The 20,308-nt window shown below is 33.3% G+C and overlaps 1 protein-coding gene across 1 annotated transcript in view; it reads right to left on the reverse strand.

Moving 5' to 3' along the window:
* Positions 1 to 20,041, reverse strand: part of LOC149410077 (uncharacterized) — a 47,426-nt gene extending 27,385 nt beyond the window's left edge. The window contains exon 1 of the mRNA XM_089649033.1: positions 19,718 to 20,041. Within this exon, the coding sequence (XP_089505159.1) occupies positions 19,718 to 19,775 (58 nt within the window). The 5' untranslated portion in view covers positions 19,776 to 20,041. The remainder of the gene's footprint in view (positions 1 to 19,717) is intronic.
* Between the last annotated feature and the right edge of the window lie 267 nt (positions 20,042 to 20,308).

The raw sequence follows: 20,308 nt of genomic DNA on the forward strand, positions 1-20,308 counted from the left end.
AAGATGCACGGATTATATATAGAAGGAAATACGGATTCCAGTAGCTTGTTCCACATACACAAAAATGAGTCGACGGATCGAACAATTCTCATGAAGCCAACACCAACTACTGTTAACGGGTGTTCCGCTCCTGCATCGGTGCACATGGGATCAACGCTGCTAGCTCCTAAGGGCAGGCTACATTGAAATATCTGTAGAATAGACTCAGCATGCCTACATTGCGTTTGTGCATTTAAGATGGCAACCGGTCTCTTATTAATCAAACGGATTGCACTTTTTTGCCTATCAAGTATGTTTATCAAGTATTTAGGGGCTCCAGCCCAGAGGTGGTATCCATATTCTGAATAGCGGTATATGTTTATTTCCGAAAAACATGTCAAGCACCGTTTCAATTGCGAACGGTGGTCTTACCTTACACCAGGGCGATACTGAGAATATTTGGCTTAAACTAGACATAATTTTTCTTTAAAAGAAATACAAACACTCCCGGGTTACGAATAACCCGACAATATTTGAAAATCTTCTGCCACTAACACAATAAGCGGAAAATTTTGCTTTTGTTGTGATGGAGGACAGCTGAGGAATTGAACTCACTACGCCAGGTTGGGACCCAAACGAGATGTCAACTCAGCCATCAGCCGGTTATTTCACCATGATTGTCCTTTCTGACTAGTGTATGTAAAGATGCCTCGCATCAATAAATTATGTTAATTTGTTAGCCTGAAAAAATAAATCGAAAAAATCTTCGGAGAAAAAAAAATGCCGCTGACGGGTGTTCTACTAATTGCAATACGTCGCCTTATTCAAAATCAAAACCCGCCAAATCATTCAATATGTTCTGGAATTTTTCATTCTACTATTGCTTATTAGAAATTTTTCACTGGAAAACAACGAACTTTTTTTGTAGGAGAGGCATTGAAAATGCTAAATCTCCTACTATGGCGTTGAGATATATGATATTTTGATTAATTGTGGAAAATTTTTGACTTTTCATTGGTATAGCGCCTGACCGGCAATCAGAAGGTTGCGGGATCAATTCAATTTCAATTTGTGCTTTGCATAAAAACCTTGTCTCGTAAACATTAGTATAATTATAAAAAATATTTTTACTAATTTTTTTAACCTAATTCTAATTCCAAAAATTTATTTTTGCCAAACTATATTTCCATTCATTCAAATGTGAATTTATTGAAGTTATTTATTTTATTTATTTTAGGCAAATCAATTGTTTACAATAATGATGGATTATACAGTATACACGTGCTATTTACTTAACTGAGAAAACAATTATAGATTTTCTCGTCATAGCTAGTGTAGCTTTTACGTCCAACAGATTTTAAGAAAATGCATGTTTGTTCATCATAGCTGTTTTTTTTAAAAAGCATGTTTTCACCTGTGACAGGTAACATCTATATAATGTTGATATATAAAAACACACTCTTATTCGAATGCAAAGTTGTGTCAAAATTTCAAAGCAATCGGTGAAGAACTCTTGGAGATTTAAGTTTTTGAACAAAGAAACATTAATATTTTATACTGATTTTTTATCCATATTTGTCCATACTTATTCGTCAAGTCTTATATTATCTTGATTGATTTTGAAACATAATAATAATATATTTCACAAAAAATTATGCAATAAAACTTATGCGGAAAGTTTGACTAGCCAACTAGGAATGGATTCTGTTTTAGGCCAGTCAAATTGACAAATTTAGTTCATATCATAATTTCATATTACATTGTTTTATAGAACATATTATTTTAAAGAAGAAAAATATTATTAAGATTGAACTGTTGACCATAATCTAAAATGGGATCTCCAAATGAACCTAATAACAAAAAAAATCCGGAAACTATCATACATCTTCAAAACAATACGAAATATTATGTCATTAAATCAGTTAAAAAATATATACTTTGCAGTTTGTCAAAGTATTCTAATGTATGGTATTTCAGTATGGGGAGTAGCAGCAGACACTCATCTCAAATCCCTTAAAATTAATCATAAATCAATCATTCGAATTATGTTTAGAAAGCCTTATCTACATCCGACAGAACAGCTAATGATTGAAAATAACTTATTAGACATAAATAAACTGTTCATAAAGAAGATCATCTACAAAAACTACATAAAAAAATTACCACATCTCACAACTCACTCGCAAAACACGAGAGCAATTACACACAAACAATTACAAGTAACCGTATATCAAATCAAATTTCGCTAAAAGACATGAATCTTACCTGGCTCCTCATATATTCAACATGTTCCTAACCCAAACTAAAACTTACGTCTTACCAAATAATTTGAATTGGGTGTTCAAAAGATTTTTAAACTGGTTGATTGTAAAAGAAAGAACAGATATTAGAAATATTCTAAACATCTAATGCATTTTACAAACCATACTGCACACAAATTCTAACAAAATTACAAAATTTTACAATTAATTATAATACGAAATACTCATTTCATATTTTTATACATAATTTTTCAACACATATAGTACTACACTTATTTTACTATTTTTATATTACTCATTTTTTTACTACTATTTTTCTTATTATTTTTACTCTACTATTTTTTACTAAACATTTGGTTTATATATAAATTGTTAATTACCAGTCTCAGAACAGACTTTGTCTAGTGAGGAGGGTAATGAAAAAAAAAACATCTGTACCGAACCAACCTTAAATAAACGCCCGGGTTGCCGGCACTGAAACTGAATTCCTGTTAGAAGTTGTAGTTAAATATACAATTTTGTACTTATAAGATACAAAATTAGTATCGAATGCTTATGTTTAACAATAGAAGTATGTTTGGTTATTTAAATCGCTTGCAAAAATCGAAAAACCAAAAATTCCTTTAAAAAAAATGTTAATATTTTTTTATTATAGTGATGTAAACAAATTTAATTATTTTGTTAAACTAAAATTATTATCATTTAAGAATACATAAATAAACGTGTGTGATGATACTAAAAATATGAATGAGGTATACATTGCGATGACCTTGCGCAACGTGACTCAATAAAAATAATAATTACGGCGATAAGAATGTGACCTTTCAAGTACCGATGTGTCAATCTGTTGTCTATCTGGGTTCTCCGAGATTTTTTGACTTGTGTCTGGCAGAATTTTCACTCAATGTATATATTTATATATATATCTCTGTTGACTGTAAAAAGCGAATAGTTGGTAAATTCAGTTATTTTTTTTATGTGAATACCGCACAGTTTCAACTGCTTCCAACAGCCTGAATCCGGTGAGACTATGGCATCTCCAATCGGGGTATGTTGTGAGGCTGAAGGTACTGGGGAATGGAAGGTGATGGAGGAAAAGAAAGTAGGGAAATACCTTGCTATTCAGATCTGGTCACCAAACACGGCTAAAGCCATTTCAAGCAACGTTTCAGTACTGAATGGTGGCGATAGTGAGAGTATCTTCCTCTCTGGAAAGTTGCGCAAATATACGTTATATTATTATTTTAAACAATTTTAGTGAAAGAAGACATTAATCAAACAAAATTTACTTGCGCACGCCGGGATTTGAAGCCACGATCTCCAGATTGCCAGTAGAGAGCCATACCTCGAGTACATTTGTCCAGATTTTTTCCACCCAGTTACCTGTTACTTAATTACTTGTCCCTGTCTAATAGTTATAGAGTACCTATATTCAGTGACATTGCAACAATTTATCTATACTTGACCAGTCTAAAGAGAACCGGTGAAGTGCACGTCTACCTTTAATGTATTTAATTCGGGTATATATCGGAGGCTTGTGCAGTGATAACCAGCATTGTCCCTAAATGCCATAATATCGATCGAAAAGACCAAGGGTAAGTCAGAATCCTTTTCCAATTCTAACTGTTAACCACAGCTTCCCTTCATAGTTTTGTCAAATATTGACTACAGTCCACAATAAAACTGCAGGTTTCATTATATCAGGGTAGGTACCCTTGGAATCGTTTATAGTTTCCGGGAGCTGTGATCAAATATTTTACGTTTTCAGAATTTATATTACAAAATATAAAATTGATTTGAAATAAAATATCTAAAAAATATAGCATTTCCAAAAATCATCAGAATAATTCAAATACTAAATTATAGTCCATTAGCATAATATACAATAAATCTAAACATATTTCCTCGCTTGAAACAAAAATAACTTAATCCCGGGATTTAGACAAGCACAGCACTGGGATTACGCTGCTGACAAAGGTCCGGAATTCCCGAGATCTTTAGAACTGGGATCCAATACTATACTCCCTGTGGCTCGCGAATAAAATGAATATAGATAAATAAGCCACCCGGTTAAAATGTTGGTCAGCACTGGGATAGATGGTCTCTTGGTTCAAGCTATGGAGCTCACCCAGGAGACTAGAGTCAGAACGAGAACCCTACGCCATGATCCACTCAGAAATGAACTGTTCTAGAAACAAGATATTATTATGTACCCTAATGAAGTTATATGTATTAATTAGGCATAACTACTATGATTTGGGATTGCGGAATAATATTTGGTAAACTGTAATTAACACAATGCATGATATCGAGAAATATGAGATTAAGAAGAGACATTGGACAAACGTTCACTGTACCTATTTTATAGTTCTTTCTATTCGCTTTCTCGTGCAGTCTTTGAATATTAAACTAGTTCGATACATTTTTTTATGAACTTTCAAATAAATTCATAAAAAGGATTTCCCTGTTTTTTCTACAATTTAAAAACTAATTATAAATTATTGCGAAAACCTTGTATCGTTAAAATTTAAAACCTTTTTCGCTAACCTAACCTAATATGGTTAGGTTATATAAGAGATATGATTATTTTATAAATTAGCACAGACCCGTAAAAATCACAGGATGTTATTAGTGAAGCTGAAGTTATTTCAAAATAATAAAAATAAGAAATAAAAATAAAATTACCCTAATCTGGGTACCAGAACACAAAGGTATTGAGGGTAACGAGCGGACTGACGAACTAGCAAGGAAAGGGGCGAAATCACGACTTGTAGGATCCGAGCCGGCCGTAGGAGTAGCAGCTTGCCACACTAAATTACACATTGACAGGTGGGTCAAATCCCAGCACCGCGAAGAATGGGAGAGGGCACCTGCAATGAGACAATCCAAAGTACTCATAAAAGGACCAGACCCTGGACGAACCAAGAAACTACTCGATATGGACAGAAACTCACTGAGGAAACTGGTAGGACTACTAACGGGACACTGCCATCTCATGAGACACATGCAGATATTGGGAGTGGAAAACACCAACAGATGCAGGAAATGTGAAGAGGATGAAGAGACTCCAATTCACCTATGGTGCCAATGCTCGCCCTGGTGGGAACTAGGCTCAGATACCTGGGGAGACATACAGTAGAACCAGAAGACATAGCCACATACCCAATGACAACCCTGGTGAACTTTATTAAAGGGACTGGGTTGTTGTTAAAGGATTGAGGTAAAATGGGAGATAGCACAATGGGCATATGGCCTAAGTGCTCACGGGAACGTCGTGTAAACCGTCTCCGCTTTAAAAAAAAAATTCGAAATAAAAAATTACCTCAGGATCCATTGCCTTTCTAAGCGTATGTCGAATATAACAAAACAAATAGATACACATGAATATAGATCATTTGAATTATTTTAATTAACATTATTGATTAAACTCTGTAATACTATTATACTGTAAATTGATAAATTATTTAAAAAATAAATACATATTTAAAAAATTATTTGAAAAAAACATATCACTTTATTTGGTTATGCTGTATTTGTGGAAAGACCTAAAGTGAACGATACTTTCGAAAGAAATAAAGAAAAATTGAATATGGCGCTAGTGACAAACAACCATCGTGAACAGAAATGTTACTGGTAATGGCTTTAGCTAAATTTGGTGGTCAGGGTATCCAGCACGGTCGGGCGATAAAACCCTGTATTAATACGATATTTACTAAATCCGTCATCTCTAGTTATTAGGAGGCGTTAGGCGGTATTTGCGAGCACGGCCAGCGTAATATGATTCTAAAAGAGAAATAAACTGCCTAATTAAACGTGGAGTTTTCGCTGTCACAGAACTTCGGTTAACAACTGTCAATAGACACAACTTATTAAATAATGTCAAAATACCGATTTGTTAATAAACTGAGGTAAACTAAAGAAGTTCGTAGAGTTGAAAGACGTCGCGTAAGCGATCAGATAAATCCGTTCTAGCGGAGAAACGGAATTCAGAAAGTACTTCAGAATGTCACAAGTTATGGCTAAATTCGTCATTATCCAATTAGATCCTCTTTAAGGTAAAAAAAGTACACGCTAATGCCAATTTATGAACACATTTTTTTTTTTTATTGTAACAAAAAGGGGTATATTTATACAAATATATTTTACATAATATTATATTTATTGGTTATATAACTCTTAAGCCTGATAAGGGAGCCACGATTCTTACTTTGGTTGTATGTTGCAATATGTTTTGTATCTAACGTTAGTTTTTATCACTTACGAAAACACACTTAGCGTACACATATTAAATGCGTCTAAACATAAAAATGTGAAACTCAAATCAAAACATCGGACCATAAATATATATAAAACCGTGGATAACCCATGGAATTATGATATCTAACTAATCAACTAACCGTCACGCCGTTTCTCCGCAAGGGTAGGCAGAAAGGATGGACCGCCAAACAACTCGGCCTTGGCACACACTCCTTGTCTTCACATTCATACATCGTCTCATACATACTCTTCTATTATTCTGACTCTTGACATGGCTTAACTCAGGAATCTGATTCTCTTGGTCGTGCCATAACCTCTGCTACCATTCACATTTGCACTATGTATTCTCAATAAGAATTATTAATAATAATTGTACTATCAATAAGACATAAAGAAAAAACTATTTCATCAATCCCGTTAACAACCTAACGATCTTACCATATTAGAATTATATAAAAAAAATATTGAAACCATCTTACAAATTTGATAAAAAAAAATATAGAAACCATCTTACAAACTTGATAAAAAAATATGGAAACCATTTTACAAACTTGAGAATAATATAGAAACCATCTTAAAAACTTGATAAAAAAATATAGAAACCATCTTTTAAACTTGATAAAAAAATATAGAAACCATTTTACAAACTTGATAAATAATATAGAAACCATCTTACAAACTTAATTAAAAATAAATAAAAGAAAATTATTTTAAGTAAAAAATTGAGGAAAGTGGTACGTGGTAGTGGTAGTGGCTACGAACAATAATATCATTGACAAAGGTAATAAAAATAAATAATAATATTATAAATACGAAATAATAGAGACAGCAAAACCAAATTTTTTATCAACTACTTCGCTGAAGTCCAAGAGAATCTAGCTAAAACAATTGATTCTAACGATCCTAAAAATACTACAATTACATCCGCACAAACTTGCCCAAATGTATTTGAAAAAAATTAATAATGCACACAAGTAGAAATATAAAAACAATAATGAACTTATGGATATTTGCAAGCCCTGGTTCCGATCACATCACGGTTAATATATTAAAACAAATGAGATAATTATTATCGAAACCAATTATGTACATACACCATTAATAAAAGCATACAACAAAGAATTTTCCCAAAAATCTATTACACCAAACATATCTAAAATATTCAAAAAATCACAATTAACTAAAATAATTAATGAAAACCAATTCGGTTTCAGAGAAAAATTAGATAATGAAGAAGATGCAATTACAACAATAACCTCAACAATTTTGAATGCTTTTACTCAGATTTTTTTTTAAAGTATATTCATCGACTCACGAAAACTTTTGACAGTATATGCCACAGAAAACCTATCAAAAAATTGGAACACATTGGAATTCAAGGAACGGTCCTAGGTCCAATATTATTAATTATTTATGTAAATAAGATACTATCGATTCCGAAAACTGGAAAAATATTGTCTTTTGCCGACGATGCAGTCTTGATCACAAAAAAAAAACTTGGGAAGAAGCATATCGAAGCCCAAATGTATAAATATACAGGTTAAAACAATAGTTGGATGGCAATTACCTATCCTTGAAGTGGGACAAAACTTACTACGTAACATTTACAATAACGGACAAAAAATTTCACCAATAAATTCGAAAATTAGTATTCATAACGAATTTAAAATTAATTCTGACAATTACAACTCACCAAAATGCTAAATACTGACGAAAAAAATCGTTAAATATTTAGGCATACTAATAGATCAACTCATTAAATGGACAGAATATATTGGACAAACTATTACAAGAATACGTAAACTTTACTACATTTTCCTCAAACTGAGAAATATCCTTCAACTTCAATCAAAAATTATTATGCGCTAGCCCAATCAATTCTCCAATATGGAATAATAGGGTGGGAAGGAGCATATATAACTAACTGAATGGAAGTAATTCAAAGAAGACTCACTAAAATAATTCGTGAATTATTCGAAGAATTTAAAGTTTTAAAATTAAATAGAATCTATCAAACAGAATCTATCAAACAAATGCATTACATCAAAACCACAAAGATACACTAATAATAGAGTAATTGAGCACCAGAAAGAGAACCACGGGACAAATAATAATCCCAAAAGACAATACAACGACGGCACAACACCAAAACACATACTCAGCCATTTAATGTTTTAACAAACTCCATGGCAAATAACATGGCAATCATAGACATATGAATATTAGTAGACCTGCCCTAAGTGATTAAAAGCGTATTATTCCCCACTCCCCATACGGGTTCCATTGGAGCCGGCTGGGCTCGCGTATGGCTTCCCGTGAATCTTGAGAATGTGACGTCATCATTCTTGTTCGAACTAGCGTCGAGCTATGGTTGAGGCATTTTATGAAATAACACGGCAAAATAGTGGCTTGTGATATGAAAACTTGTAAAAATAGATGTGAAAAAGAGAATAAACCCAATTGTCGTATTACATTCCATATGTAAGCATCATTTTAAGCTTATTCACATCGTATAATATGAATCAGTTGTAGAAACATATACTATTACATCGAGATACATCAGCGGATGTAGCGGTCGAATGTAGCGATTCTCAAGTGTGCGCATCGTTGTTACTGGGAAGTAAATTATGAACACTTATAAAAGTGTCTTAACTAAATACGTAAACAAAATATTCGACTCTGAAAATAGAAGAAATTTTTTTTGCCGAATTTGGACGTCGCAAATTTGTTCATAACGTGGCAAGTAATTTGCGCTCCCATATAAAAATGTCTATTCATTCAAAAGCAGATTTTACTTTTAAGAACTAAATGGTGATATTAAAATGCGAGATGCCTATATACTGTCAGATTGATTTATTGACGAATCACAGTCAGCTTTACCCCCTTCGTTCTTCAACAGTTGATTTTACCCCTCACCTTTAATTTCTAGTCTATATATTCTTATGTCGGTGATGGCAATGAAATATGTTTTCTGAACATTCCTGTGACCTACCTTAGAACAGGTCACACCTAGTGAGGTGGGTAATGTAAAACATACAATTAAAATATATAAATAATTACTTATGGTAACTTTTAATAATGTTTATATCTTATTTTACATGAAAATTTATTTTTAAAGCTAGATTCAAGCAATATACAGGTATTTTCTATAATTTTATAGAGAAAATTACATGATTTTCTATGCTGCGTGAGTGGTATATCTATGCTCCTACGTCATCAAGAGATTGAGAGCTTTTAAAATGTCAAATGTTTTAATAGGGCTAATTTACTAGTTGATTTTTTGATAAAATTCCCCACTTCAATCCGCATGGTGTTATACGCGACGATACTAATTTAAAATAGTGTCTGTTTTACTGTCATCATTCATGAAATTATGAAAAACAAACCGCTGAAAACACTGTCCAGACGTTGATAAATTCCTCGCATCATACCTTACAAGAGTATTTGTCTATTTCAGATTAATAAAATCAACATCCCCCATCGTTCGATGAATTTAACTGTCCATACTGATAAAATTATGCAATTTACGTATATTTCGGTGAGATTGGAGTACGTTATTACTTACGTATATTATATTTTATATAATATACATATTTAATATCATATTTGACATCTGTTACTGCTAGCGCCACGGTGTCTAAAAAGTGAAGTATTCAGCCACTTATCAAGGCTTAAGCGGTCGATTTTAAGCGGCGCGAGGTACGTCGCACATAGCGAGGATACAGACTGACTGATATACCGGGTCTAAGTGCGGTCAGTAAAAAGGTTCTCCGCCCCTGCTTTATAGGAACGAGGAAAATTCCATTGCCGAGTTGTTGGGTATTAAAACGAGTTTTGAAATCGACGCATCTCGTACGCTTAAAGTCAACAGTAAAGGTAAAAATACACTGGATCGACATACGCTGCGTAAGCAATGCATTACGATATCTGGACTAATTACAATCCATAAACACTACTAAACTACATTATTGACAAAAAAAAAATTTCAACACACACAAAATAACACTAACAGACCAGTTAGACAAGCGTACAAAGAAAACATAAAAACTCCGACAGTAAATTCAAGCTTTGGACAAAGACACTACCAATACCATGCTATAAAAGCTTTCAACAGTGTAAAACTTGAAATTAAAAATGTGGAAAATAAAAATAAATTCACACACAAAATTACAAAATGGATTAAAGAACAAAAGAGACAATATTACCAAAATGTCATAGCATAAAATAAAAATAAAACCTACACGTAACACACAAAACCAATATAAACACACATCACTCACAAACACACAAGATTATTTTCATTGTATTACTTTTTAATTTTAAATGTATTATTCTTTTTTTCGTATTTTTAATTTTAAATGTATTATTTTCTTTTTAAATGTATTATTTTCTCTTTAAATAATATGTAGATTATATTTTTATATTATAAAATGAAGGCCTCAGCACGGGCAAGCCACCCAGTGAGGCCTACATTACTGGAAAACATAAATTGTAAAAAATAATGTACCAAATAAAATAAATACATTTTTTATGGAAATGGATGCTTTAGAAACACACTTTTCACACCCGACGCAAACCCACGCTTCCATCGCTGCGCCCATCTGGGCTATCTAGATCGGCATGGGACGTGTAAGATCAAGAGGATAGCTGATAGATTTCACATCTGTAAGTGGTATTATCTATGCATTATCCATGCATTTAGGGTTATGTTTGTTTTGAAGTATTTTTTTAACAGTTGATTGAAAAGCCTCTGGCATGAAATGAATTTACTATACGTCATAATTGAATAAAAATGAATTTGAATTCAGCTATAAATGAAGCAGTCCTCTTCAGCAGCTCACCATAAGTACCGTAGAAACCTGCCGGTCCTTCTCTAGTACCACGAATTGAATTCCAAAGACGTGTATTTTTCTTTTCTTATGTTACATAAAATGATGCTGTGAAGCTTGCAAAATTTCATTTTTCTCATAAGGAATAAACATGAAGAATCATCAGTCATCAGATTCTAGCTCCTTTACCAGAGCATGGAACTGTTCCAACGTTAATTGTCTCTGTTAATTTATTTCGTGAACCCAAAGTATTTTCTAACATTTTTATTTTTCTTTTTCGACAATACTCATTTAAATATAGAATCGCAAGACACGACAAAGCTACGGAATGGGTCTGCTGACACGTGAAACATAACCTAAACTAAAAACGTCAAATCAACTGACGCTCATGCTGTTATCACGTGGTCACACGCGTTGTATGCATCGAGCCAGTGTGCAAATTGACCTGTGAACGTAGTAATGCGTGTATCGCGTACGTCGTCTCAGTGTGTTTTTACCATAAATAGATAATCCCTATTTGAAATGAAATTTATGTCGCATAAGACTTCACAACTCAGAAGTCACATACAGGAAAACAAAATTATTTTTTTGGCTCTAGAAAATATATTTTCTTTTGAATATTTTACTGTAAAATAAAATCATATGTCAATGTACAGTTTTTTTCATTATAAGAATAAACAAATAATATAGGTATCTTCTGTATTATGAATTTCATTCAATGAATCTAGAATATCTGTTCTGCCGTATGGTATCTTGAACATCTGTTCTGCCTTGTGGTATCTTAAACATCTGTTCTTCCGTGTGGTATCTTAAACATCTGTTTTGCCGTGTTCGGTATCTTGAACACTGGGGGACTTAGATATAAAGCAATGGAAATGTGTTGGCCTTTGTAATAAAATCAGTTTTTCGTAACTTCCGCCGAAAATTTTCATACTTTTACAAATATCTTAATTCTTTACAGAGCAGAAAAAAAATTTCACTATCCTGTGTGGGGCCTAGGAGTCGAAATAAACCGATAGACGTGTGAAGTGTATTGTGGGCATGTCTGTGGGCATGAAATTAAAGTGTTTAGTCTTTATCTCTAAGCCCCCCAAACCATTAGCGTTTCTTTGCCATTTGGAGCTTGTCAAACAAATATCGTTTGCGTATCAACGTATCTGGTGTATACGATAAAAGGTCACTGACTTTACTTTATCAAGGTCATTAATATTTGGGTCATCATTATTAATTTATATTATTAAAACTATTTTATCAAGGTCATTAATATTTGGAGGCGGGTTTGGGTAACGCCGCCCCGGGAATCATTTATTGGATAACCAATACTTCTGCCACAGTGATACACTACGTTTGGTGATTTGGCAGGGGTGCCCGGGTTCATCGGGTGAGGTGTATTCAAGATGCGCCAGCTGCGTGGCGTGCTGAGTCTGGAGAGGCTGATTTGGGGAGACTCTTTGACCTCTCCAACATGTCTCTCGACGAGGTTAGGAGGGATATATTCATTCATCCGTCACTCCTGGACACAATGATCCCTAGATTCACACCCACCCCTCATACGTTGTTCCTTTCCAGAACTCCCTCTCTTTTCTTCTCTTAAAAAGATTCCCCACATAGCATCGACACAGGCCTTTAGGGAAATTATTTTCCTCAGGGACTCCAGTGTACAGTTAGTACCAATATTTAAAAAAAAACCTTTTTGAGTGTGTTGCGATACCTCAACAAAAAAATATTCATTTCGCTTGACCGTTTAGTAGCTGAGGTGACAAATGCGTGTGGTTCCCACTGCTGCGACACATATTTTATTTTTTACTTAATATAGTAAATATGTGCTAATCTTAAAATTATTTTTAAATTTAATATATTTGTTTATTATTGAACTTAATGATATTTCTTTTTTTTTTTAATTTTTAATACATTTTCTTCTTCTTTTATATTGGGTCTCTATTTCTCGGGAAAGCGGTGAACATCGGTGATTTTGACTTTTTCGGAAAGGGAGGTATATTTCAATCGTTCTTTTTGAATATCATTCATTCAGTTTAATTTAATTATTTATTTTATTATGGATTACATATGCTTTTTTAACTCCTTAGGCTGGTTTGTTCGGTTTAGAGAACAAACAGCTATTATGTAGAGTCAATTTTTTCGCTTTTCGGAACAGTTCATATGATGTCATAGAAATCGTTGTATCTTCCTGTCATGGTTAGAAACATGATTTAAACAGTTTTCGAAAGAGAAAAAAAACACCACACTTAAAATCTACAAATTAACCATAGAAAAATCAAAATGTACACCTCTTTGAATCCAAAAGTTTCGACCTTAATTTGAGACAACTTTATTAATTTTTTATTAATTATTTTTAATATGAAATGACAGAAAAGCGAGGGGGCAGACATGTTTATAATACATTTGTCTAATAAAGTATGTGTGTTTTTCATTATCAGTAATTTTAGTACGGCTTAAAGAAAATCTATGGGGGAGACGGCAGACAAATTATAAATATAAAAATCCGACGGAATCAGCTGATTTAAATAATAATAGTTTGTTTTACTTCCTTATAACTAAACATGGTTTTAAGTGAATTCGACTATGATATTTAAAAAAAAAACTGATCGAAACGCATCAGAGTCACCCTTGTATGAGTACGGGTTTTAGTTCCTTTCATTGAAACATTCATTGATCTCTGAAATAGGATAGGTATGGGTCACACCCTATCTATCGTATCCATATAATAGGATATGGGGCACACCCTATCTAACCAATCCATATAATAGGATATGGGGCACACCCTATCTAACCAATCCATATAATAGGATATGGGGCACACCCTATCTATCCTATCCATATAATAGGACATGGGGCACACCCTATCTATCCTATCCATATAATAGGATATGGGTCACACCTTATCTATCCTATCCATATAATAGGACATGGGGCACACCCTATCTATCCTATCCATATAATAGGATATGTGGCATACCCTATCTACCCTATCCATATAATAGGATACGGATCACACCTTATCTATCCTATCCATATAATAGGATATGGGGCACACCCTATCTATCCTATCCATATAATAGGATATGGGTCACACCTTATCTATCCTATCCATATAATAGGACATGGGGCACACCCTATCTATCCTATCCATATAATAGGATATGTGGCATACCCTATCTACCCTATCCATATAATAGGATACGGATCACACCTTATCTATCCTATCCATATAATAGGATATGGGGCACATCCTATCTATCCTATCCATATAATAGGATATGGGTCACACCTTATCTATCCTATCCATATAATAGGATATGGGGCACACCCTATCTATCCTATCCATATAAAAGGATATGGGTCACACCTTATCTATCCTATCCATATAATAGGATATGGGGCACACCCTATCTATCCTTGACCATATAATAGGATATGGGGCAAACTCTATCTATCCTATCCATATAATAGGATATGGGGCACACCCTATCTAACCAATCCATATAATAGGATATAGGGCACACCCTATCTATCCTATCCATATAATAGGATATGGGTCACACCTTATCTATCCTATCCATATAATAGGACATGGGGCACACCCTATCTATCCTATCCATATAATAGGATATGGGTCACACCTTATCTATCCTATTCATATAATAGGACATGGGGCACACCCTATCTATCCTATCCATATAATAGGATATGTGGCATACCCTATCTACCCTATCCATATAATAGGATACGGATCACACCTTATCTATCCTTACATATAATAGGATATGGGGCACATCCTATCTATCCTATCCATATAATAGGATATGGGTCACACCTTATCTATCCTATCCATATAATAGGATATGGGGCACACCCTATCTATCCTATCCATATAATAGGATATGGGTCACACCTTATCTATCCTATCCATATAATAGGATATGGGGCACACCCTATCTATCCTTGACCATATACTAGGATATGGGGCAAACTCTATCTATCCTATCCATATAATAGGATATGGGTCACACCACACCTTTCAAAAACAGTTTTTAGTTTTCGGATAGGTTTAGAAATATTCCATTCATTTGTATTTTATTGAGAAGCGTAAATACACACAAATTTTCCGCCATTCTGACAGCATCTATAAGAAATATAATGGTCAATATGGCAGAGGACTGAGCGATTAAATAATATTTTATTTTCGTCATAATATAACCTAAGTATGACTACCATGAAACGGACATGCCCCTAGCATGGTAGTCGAGAGAATACAAAAAATTGTTATTTGCCAAATTTTTTTTTTTAGTTCAATTTTTCTGCCAGCGAAGTGCTTCATCATTGTACAAGCATCATCTGCCGCTTATAATGATAGTAGTCGCACAGCAATCATGTACCTACTTCCCGAAAATTACTGCAATTTTTGTTGATTTGTTTGTTATTCTTAGTTAAAAGTAATAAAATTGAGTTTGTAAAATGTAAAAAATATTTTTATTTATGATCTCGGCACGACATCTGGCCAACGGCCACAAACAAGATATAACGAAACGTGTAGAAGCGTTTTTTATAATATTTCTCTAAGAATGTAAATACGGAAAATATCTGTCTATAAATTAATAACACAATTACTTGTTTTCTTGCACACGATAAGAGATAAATAATACAAACAAAATGAAGTAAGTATTCACATTCTGAATAAATAATTGTTGAAATCCTTGCTAAATAACGGTAACCTTTTAAAAAGAATAGATTTTTTCTAAAATATAAATCGTCTGAAAGGTTACAGAAACCAGAGCCAGAATTGAGTATAACGCAGCACTCGTACTCATACTGATACAAATCATGTTTTAAAATTGTTAATTGACCTCAGAAAGTAAAATTCCAGTGAAAATGAAAAAAAAAACAGTTTTAATTTTTATTTATAATGTACCGTAGAATTTTACGAATTACAGAGAGCAACATTTATACAAGCCAAAAACAGGTGTCTTGTTATTGTGTCTTATATTAAAATTCAAAAAGAGAGGCATTTAATTTATGTAAGGTATTCATTTAAGGTGTAGTGACATTTGTTTAAGAGAAATGTCTTTAGTGATGATTTACATTTAAGTATGTCGGTTATTTGTTTGATGCTACGTGGAAGGTTGTTATATACTTTAATGGCCATGTAGTGTGGTCCTTTTTGAAATATAATTTTGTTTAAATTATCAATACGAATGTAGGTAATACTTGTAAAAATCGCTTGGCAATCGAATTATAAATATGGTTGATTTGGTTCCATGATAACTCAACACAGTGACAATTCAACACACTTTTAAAAAGTGATATAAAGTCATTAGAAACGATGAAAAAACATTTTTTTAACCTAACTTAACACAACCTAACCTAACCTACTTAACCCACTTAATATTTTTTTTTTTCATCACTTTCCATGACTTTATATAACTTTTTCATTGTGATGATTTATCCGGTCACCGGTTGATTTAAGCGCAAAAGTGGTTTTTATCTATTTTGTGATTTTTTTCGTATCGTTTGGGGGGGCGGTCAGAGGGTGGGAGATCGGAGGGGTGTGGTCAGAAGGGGGGTCAATCAGATAGGGGGTGGTCAGAGGGGGGGGGGGGGTCGGAGGGGGGTGGTCAGATGGGGGTGGTGGTTAGAGGAGGGGGGTCGTGAGGTCAGAGGGGCCGAAGGTTATTAAATTTGACTATTTGACATATTGAGATATTTAAGTAAAGTCTGGTTTTATTACACCAAATTAACAATTTGTTGATAAATATTTTGAGCAATTCTTAAAATGGTGAGGTCATCAGCAAAAAATAAGATATATGCATTATAAATACACTTGGTATTATGTGAAGAGGCAGTTTGAAGATAAATGACTAGAGAAAACCATTTCTGGTTAATTTCAGAAATAAGTATTTTGGAAGGTTGCGTCTTATTGACAAATACACTTTATAAAAAACGTGTTCATGTCTTTGTTTGTTTTCAATGTTGACTTTCTTAATTCTGCCGGTCAACAACGATTCATTGATTGGTGCAGTGCTGCCATTCTCCAAAAATCAAAAACCCCGCTTAAAAGTATATAAAAATCATAATTTACATAAAATTTTCAGTGAGAACTTAAGAAATGATATAACGGAACCTAAAAAAACTAAAATTGTTTAAGAGGAAGCTACAAGCTAAAAATGTGTATATTCTTGGTATAGCTTTTATCGTAGGTAATAGGCATTGAAATCGCTTGACAAGTTTAACAAGTGAAACTGTCACAGATAATCTTAGCTATAAAACTGTATTTTTTCGAAGTTGTTTCCTTTATGCGTTCATACATTTCAATTGAAACAATATTTTTTATACGTGTTTGAATTTATATTTTTTATGGAGTAATTTATTTTTTTATCTGTATTCTATTCAATTCAATTCAATTCAATTAGTTTATTCCTTTAAAAACATTACAAAATTACATTTTATTTCGTTTTTAAGTACATTTGTAAAATGGTATTACATAATAAGTGGTGTATAAACTATACCAGCATCAATAGAGCTTGCCTTTTAAAGGCAGCTTCACCGATGCTAAATATGTCGATATCCGAATTAATTCTGTTCAACAGCAAGACTGCTCTCCCCACCGGCATGACCATTGGCAAGTTAGTCCTGCAGGCCGGGAGATAAAACAGTCTATGCTGTCGGTGACGGAGATAACCATCAGGAACATAGAGACTAATACTCTCCATGATAGTCGGATTTACTAACCATCCACGAATCAGTTTGAAGAAGTGTGATACAATATGCACATCTCTTCTGACCCGTAGATGGTTCATACCGAGCATGCCCAAGAGAAAGTCAGTAGGATAGAGCCACGGGTAGTAGCCATACTCCCTCAGGTAGAGGAATCTCAGAAATTTCTACTCAAGCGAAACGATAGGAAAACCTTCAATTTATCTGAAGCTTTTTTTTGTATTCATAATACACACCAATTCGTTATAAAGATTAATCAAAATAGTGATTTGGCATTAAGCTTCGCCTTACGAAATGATATATCGGTACCTAAAAAAATATCTATAGTTGTTTAGTAAGGATCATTTTATTAAAAATAAATCTTAAAAAAGAAAAATAAACTTGAAAATTGTAATTTTTTTTAACGATAGATCCAGGATTTATTTTTTCAACAAATCATTTAAAATTACATAAAAATATAACACGGTAAAATATTTTTTGCTGATTAAGGCATTTTTAATATTAAAAACTAAATATAATGCGATTTTTTTTTTCACGAAAACCATAGATAATACTACTAGATCATTTAATCTCTCATTATAAATTGATTTGCATCATTTTTCTTCAAAAAATTAAAAAAAATAACCATATTAAAATCTTGAATGAATTGAATTTAAGCCAGAAAATTCTTTACAAATTGACAAAAAATCCTCCGAGAAAAAATACATACCGACGACGGGAATTGAACCCACAGCCTTTAGATTGCCGGTCAGCTGCTCTACTAATTGCAATCAGAAAGCTGGGGGTTCAATTCAATTCCTGTAAGCGGCATGTATTTTTTTTTGGAAGGTTTCTTTCAATTTATTTTAGGCTTATAATTATTGTTTAAAAATAATTTAAAAATAATAATAATAAAATATGATATCCTTTGTGCTTTTCTGTAAAGTTTTCTTTTTGTGGCTTGAAGGGTTTTACCAAGCCACAGCCGATGTGTAAACCTTATTTATATTATGGATGCACCTATTTTTAAAAGGATTGATAAATATGTTAGATATGTTAATACACATTTATTGACAAACAATACTAATATGTATAGTGAGAAACTGTTAACCTGCACTGAAGTTCAAGAACATTTCTGTACTTATTCAGGTTTTTCACGCTAAACCCACGCGACTAAGTACGTACGTTCATTCACTTACAAAGTCTAATCTATTCAAACGAAGGATACATTAATTAGAATTTAAAAAAATAAAACAAATAAAAATACAGAAATATAAAATCCTATAAAAGTTCACTGAAGTGACAAAAGAGACACAAGTAATACATAGCAGTAGAACATTTTTTCGTTATTCGTATAAATTATCGCCGAAAATTTCTACTTCAGCACACTCTATCTTATTATACAGTCGACCATTCAGAAATCGAAACGTTGTTAGAAATGGCTTTTGTCATGGTTACAATTCAGATTTCAATAGCCTTCAAACCTTTCTCCACTCTCACGCACATTCCTTTACACTTTGCACATTTGCACTAATGATGGACACTCCAACGCAGTCCGAAACGTCGGCTCAAGAAGTTGCAGCAAGCATAATAACAAATTATCAAAGCAAAAACCAAACACCGTAATGAAATGGCAGAAAGAATCTTAAATCTTATAACACAATTTTGACTGGTACTTACCCAAGAATAAAAATAATGCTAATACGTGACCCACACCATTTCCCAATAACTTATTCATGATTACACGACACACAAACTAACATCACTGATCAACACTGACCAACACCGAACACTGAATAATCTATGTACAATATTTTAGTAACAAACTCACATAACATTAACAACAACTAATACAGATAGCACATATTTCGGAAACTCCACTTCTGTGGCGTGGTAAAACCAACGATCTTCCTTGGTTTTATCACAGCTAATGGTACATGAATTTAATGTAATTTGTTGTTGTTCTTGTCTTATCAACTCGGACAACTTCGACCGTGCGCGAACTGCCGCAAACACAAACAAGAACGCTCATCTAACCTGTATGATGCCCACAGTATAGTGTGTGTGAGTACCTCGTATAATATAACTGTTAAAGAAACCATGTCCGGGATGACTCAAGTTTAAGCGATGTGATTTAATGGGCCTGCGCACTAGCGACCAAATTGGTCTATTGCTAAAGTAGATGAACATTACAGGGAAAAACCAGGAAATTTGTTTAATCTTGAAGTCTGAATTTTGTTACTGACATTGGTTGTTAATCCCAACCGTCCG

Source organism: Hesperophylax consimilis, chromosome 28 (assembly GCF_061612785.1).
Source record: "Hesperophylax consimilis isolate HC1 chromosome 28, BYU_Hcon_1.0, whole genome shotgun sequence".
Classification (NCBI taxonomy): Eukaryota; Metazoa; Arthropoda; class Insecta; order Trichoptera; family Limnephilidae; genus Hesperophylax; species Hesperophylax consimilis.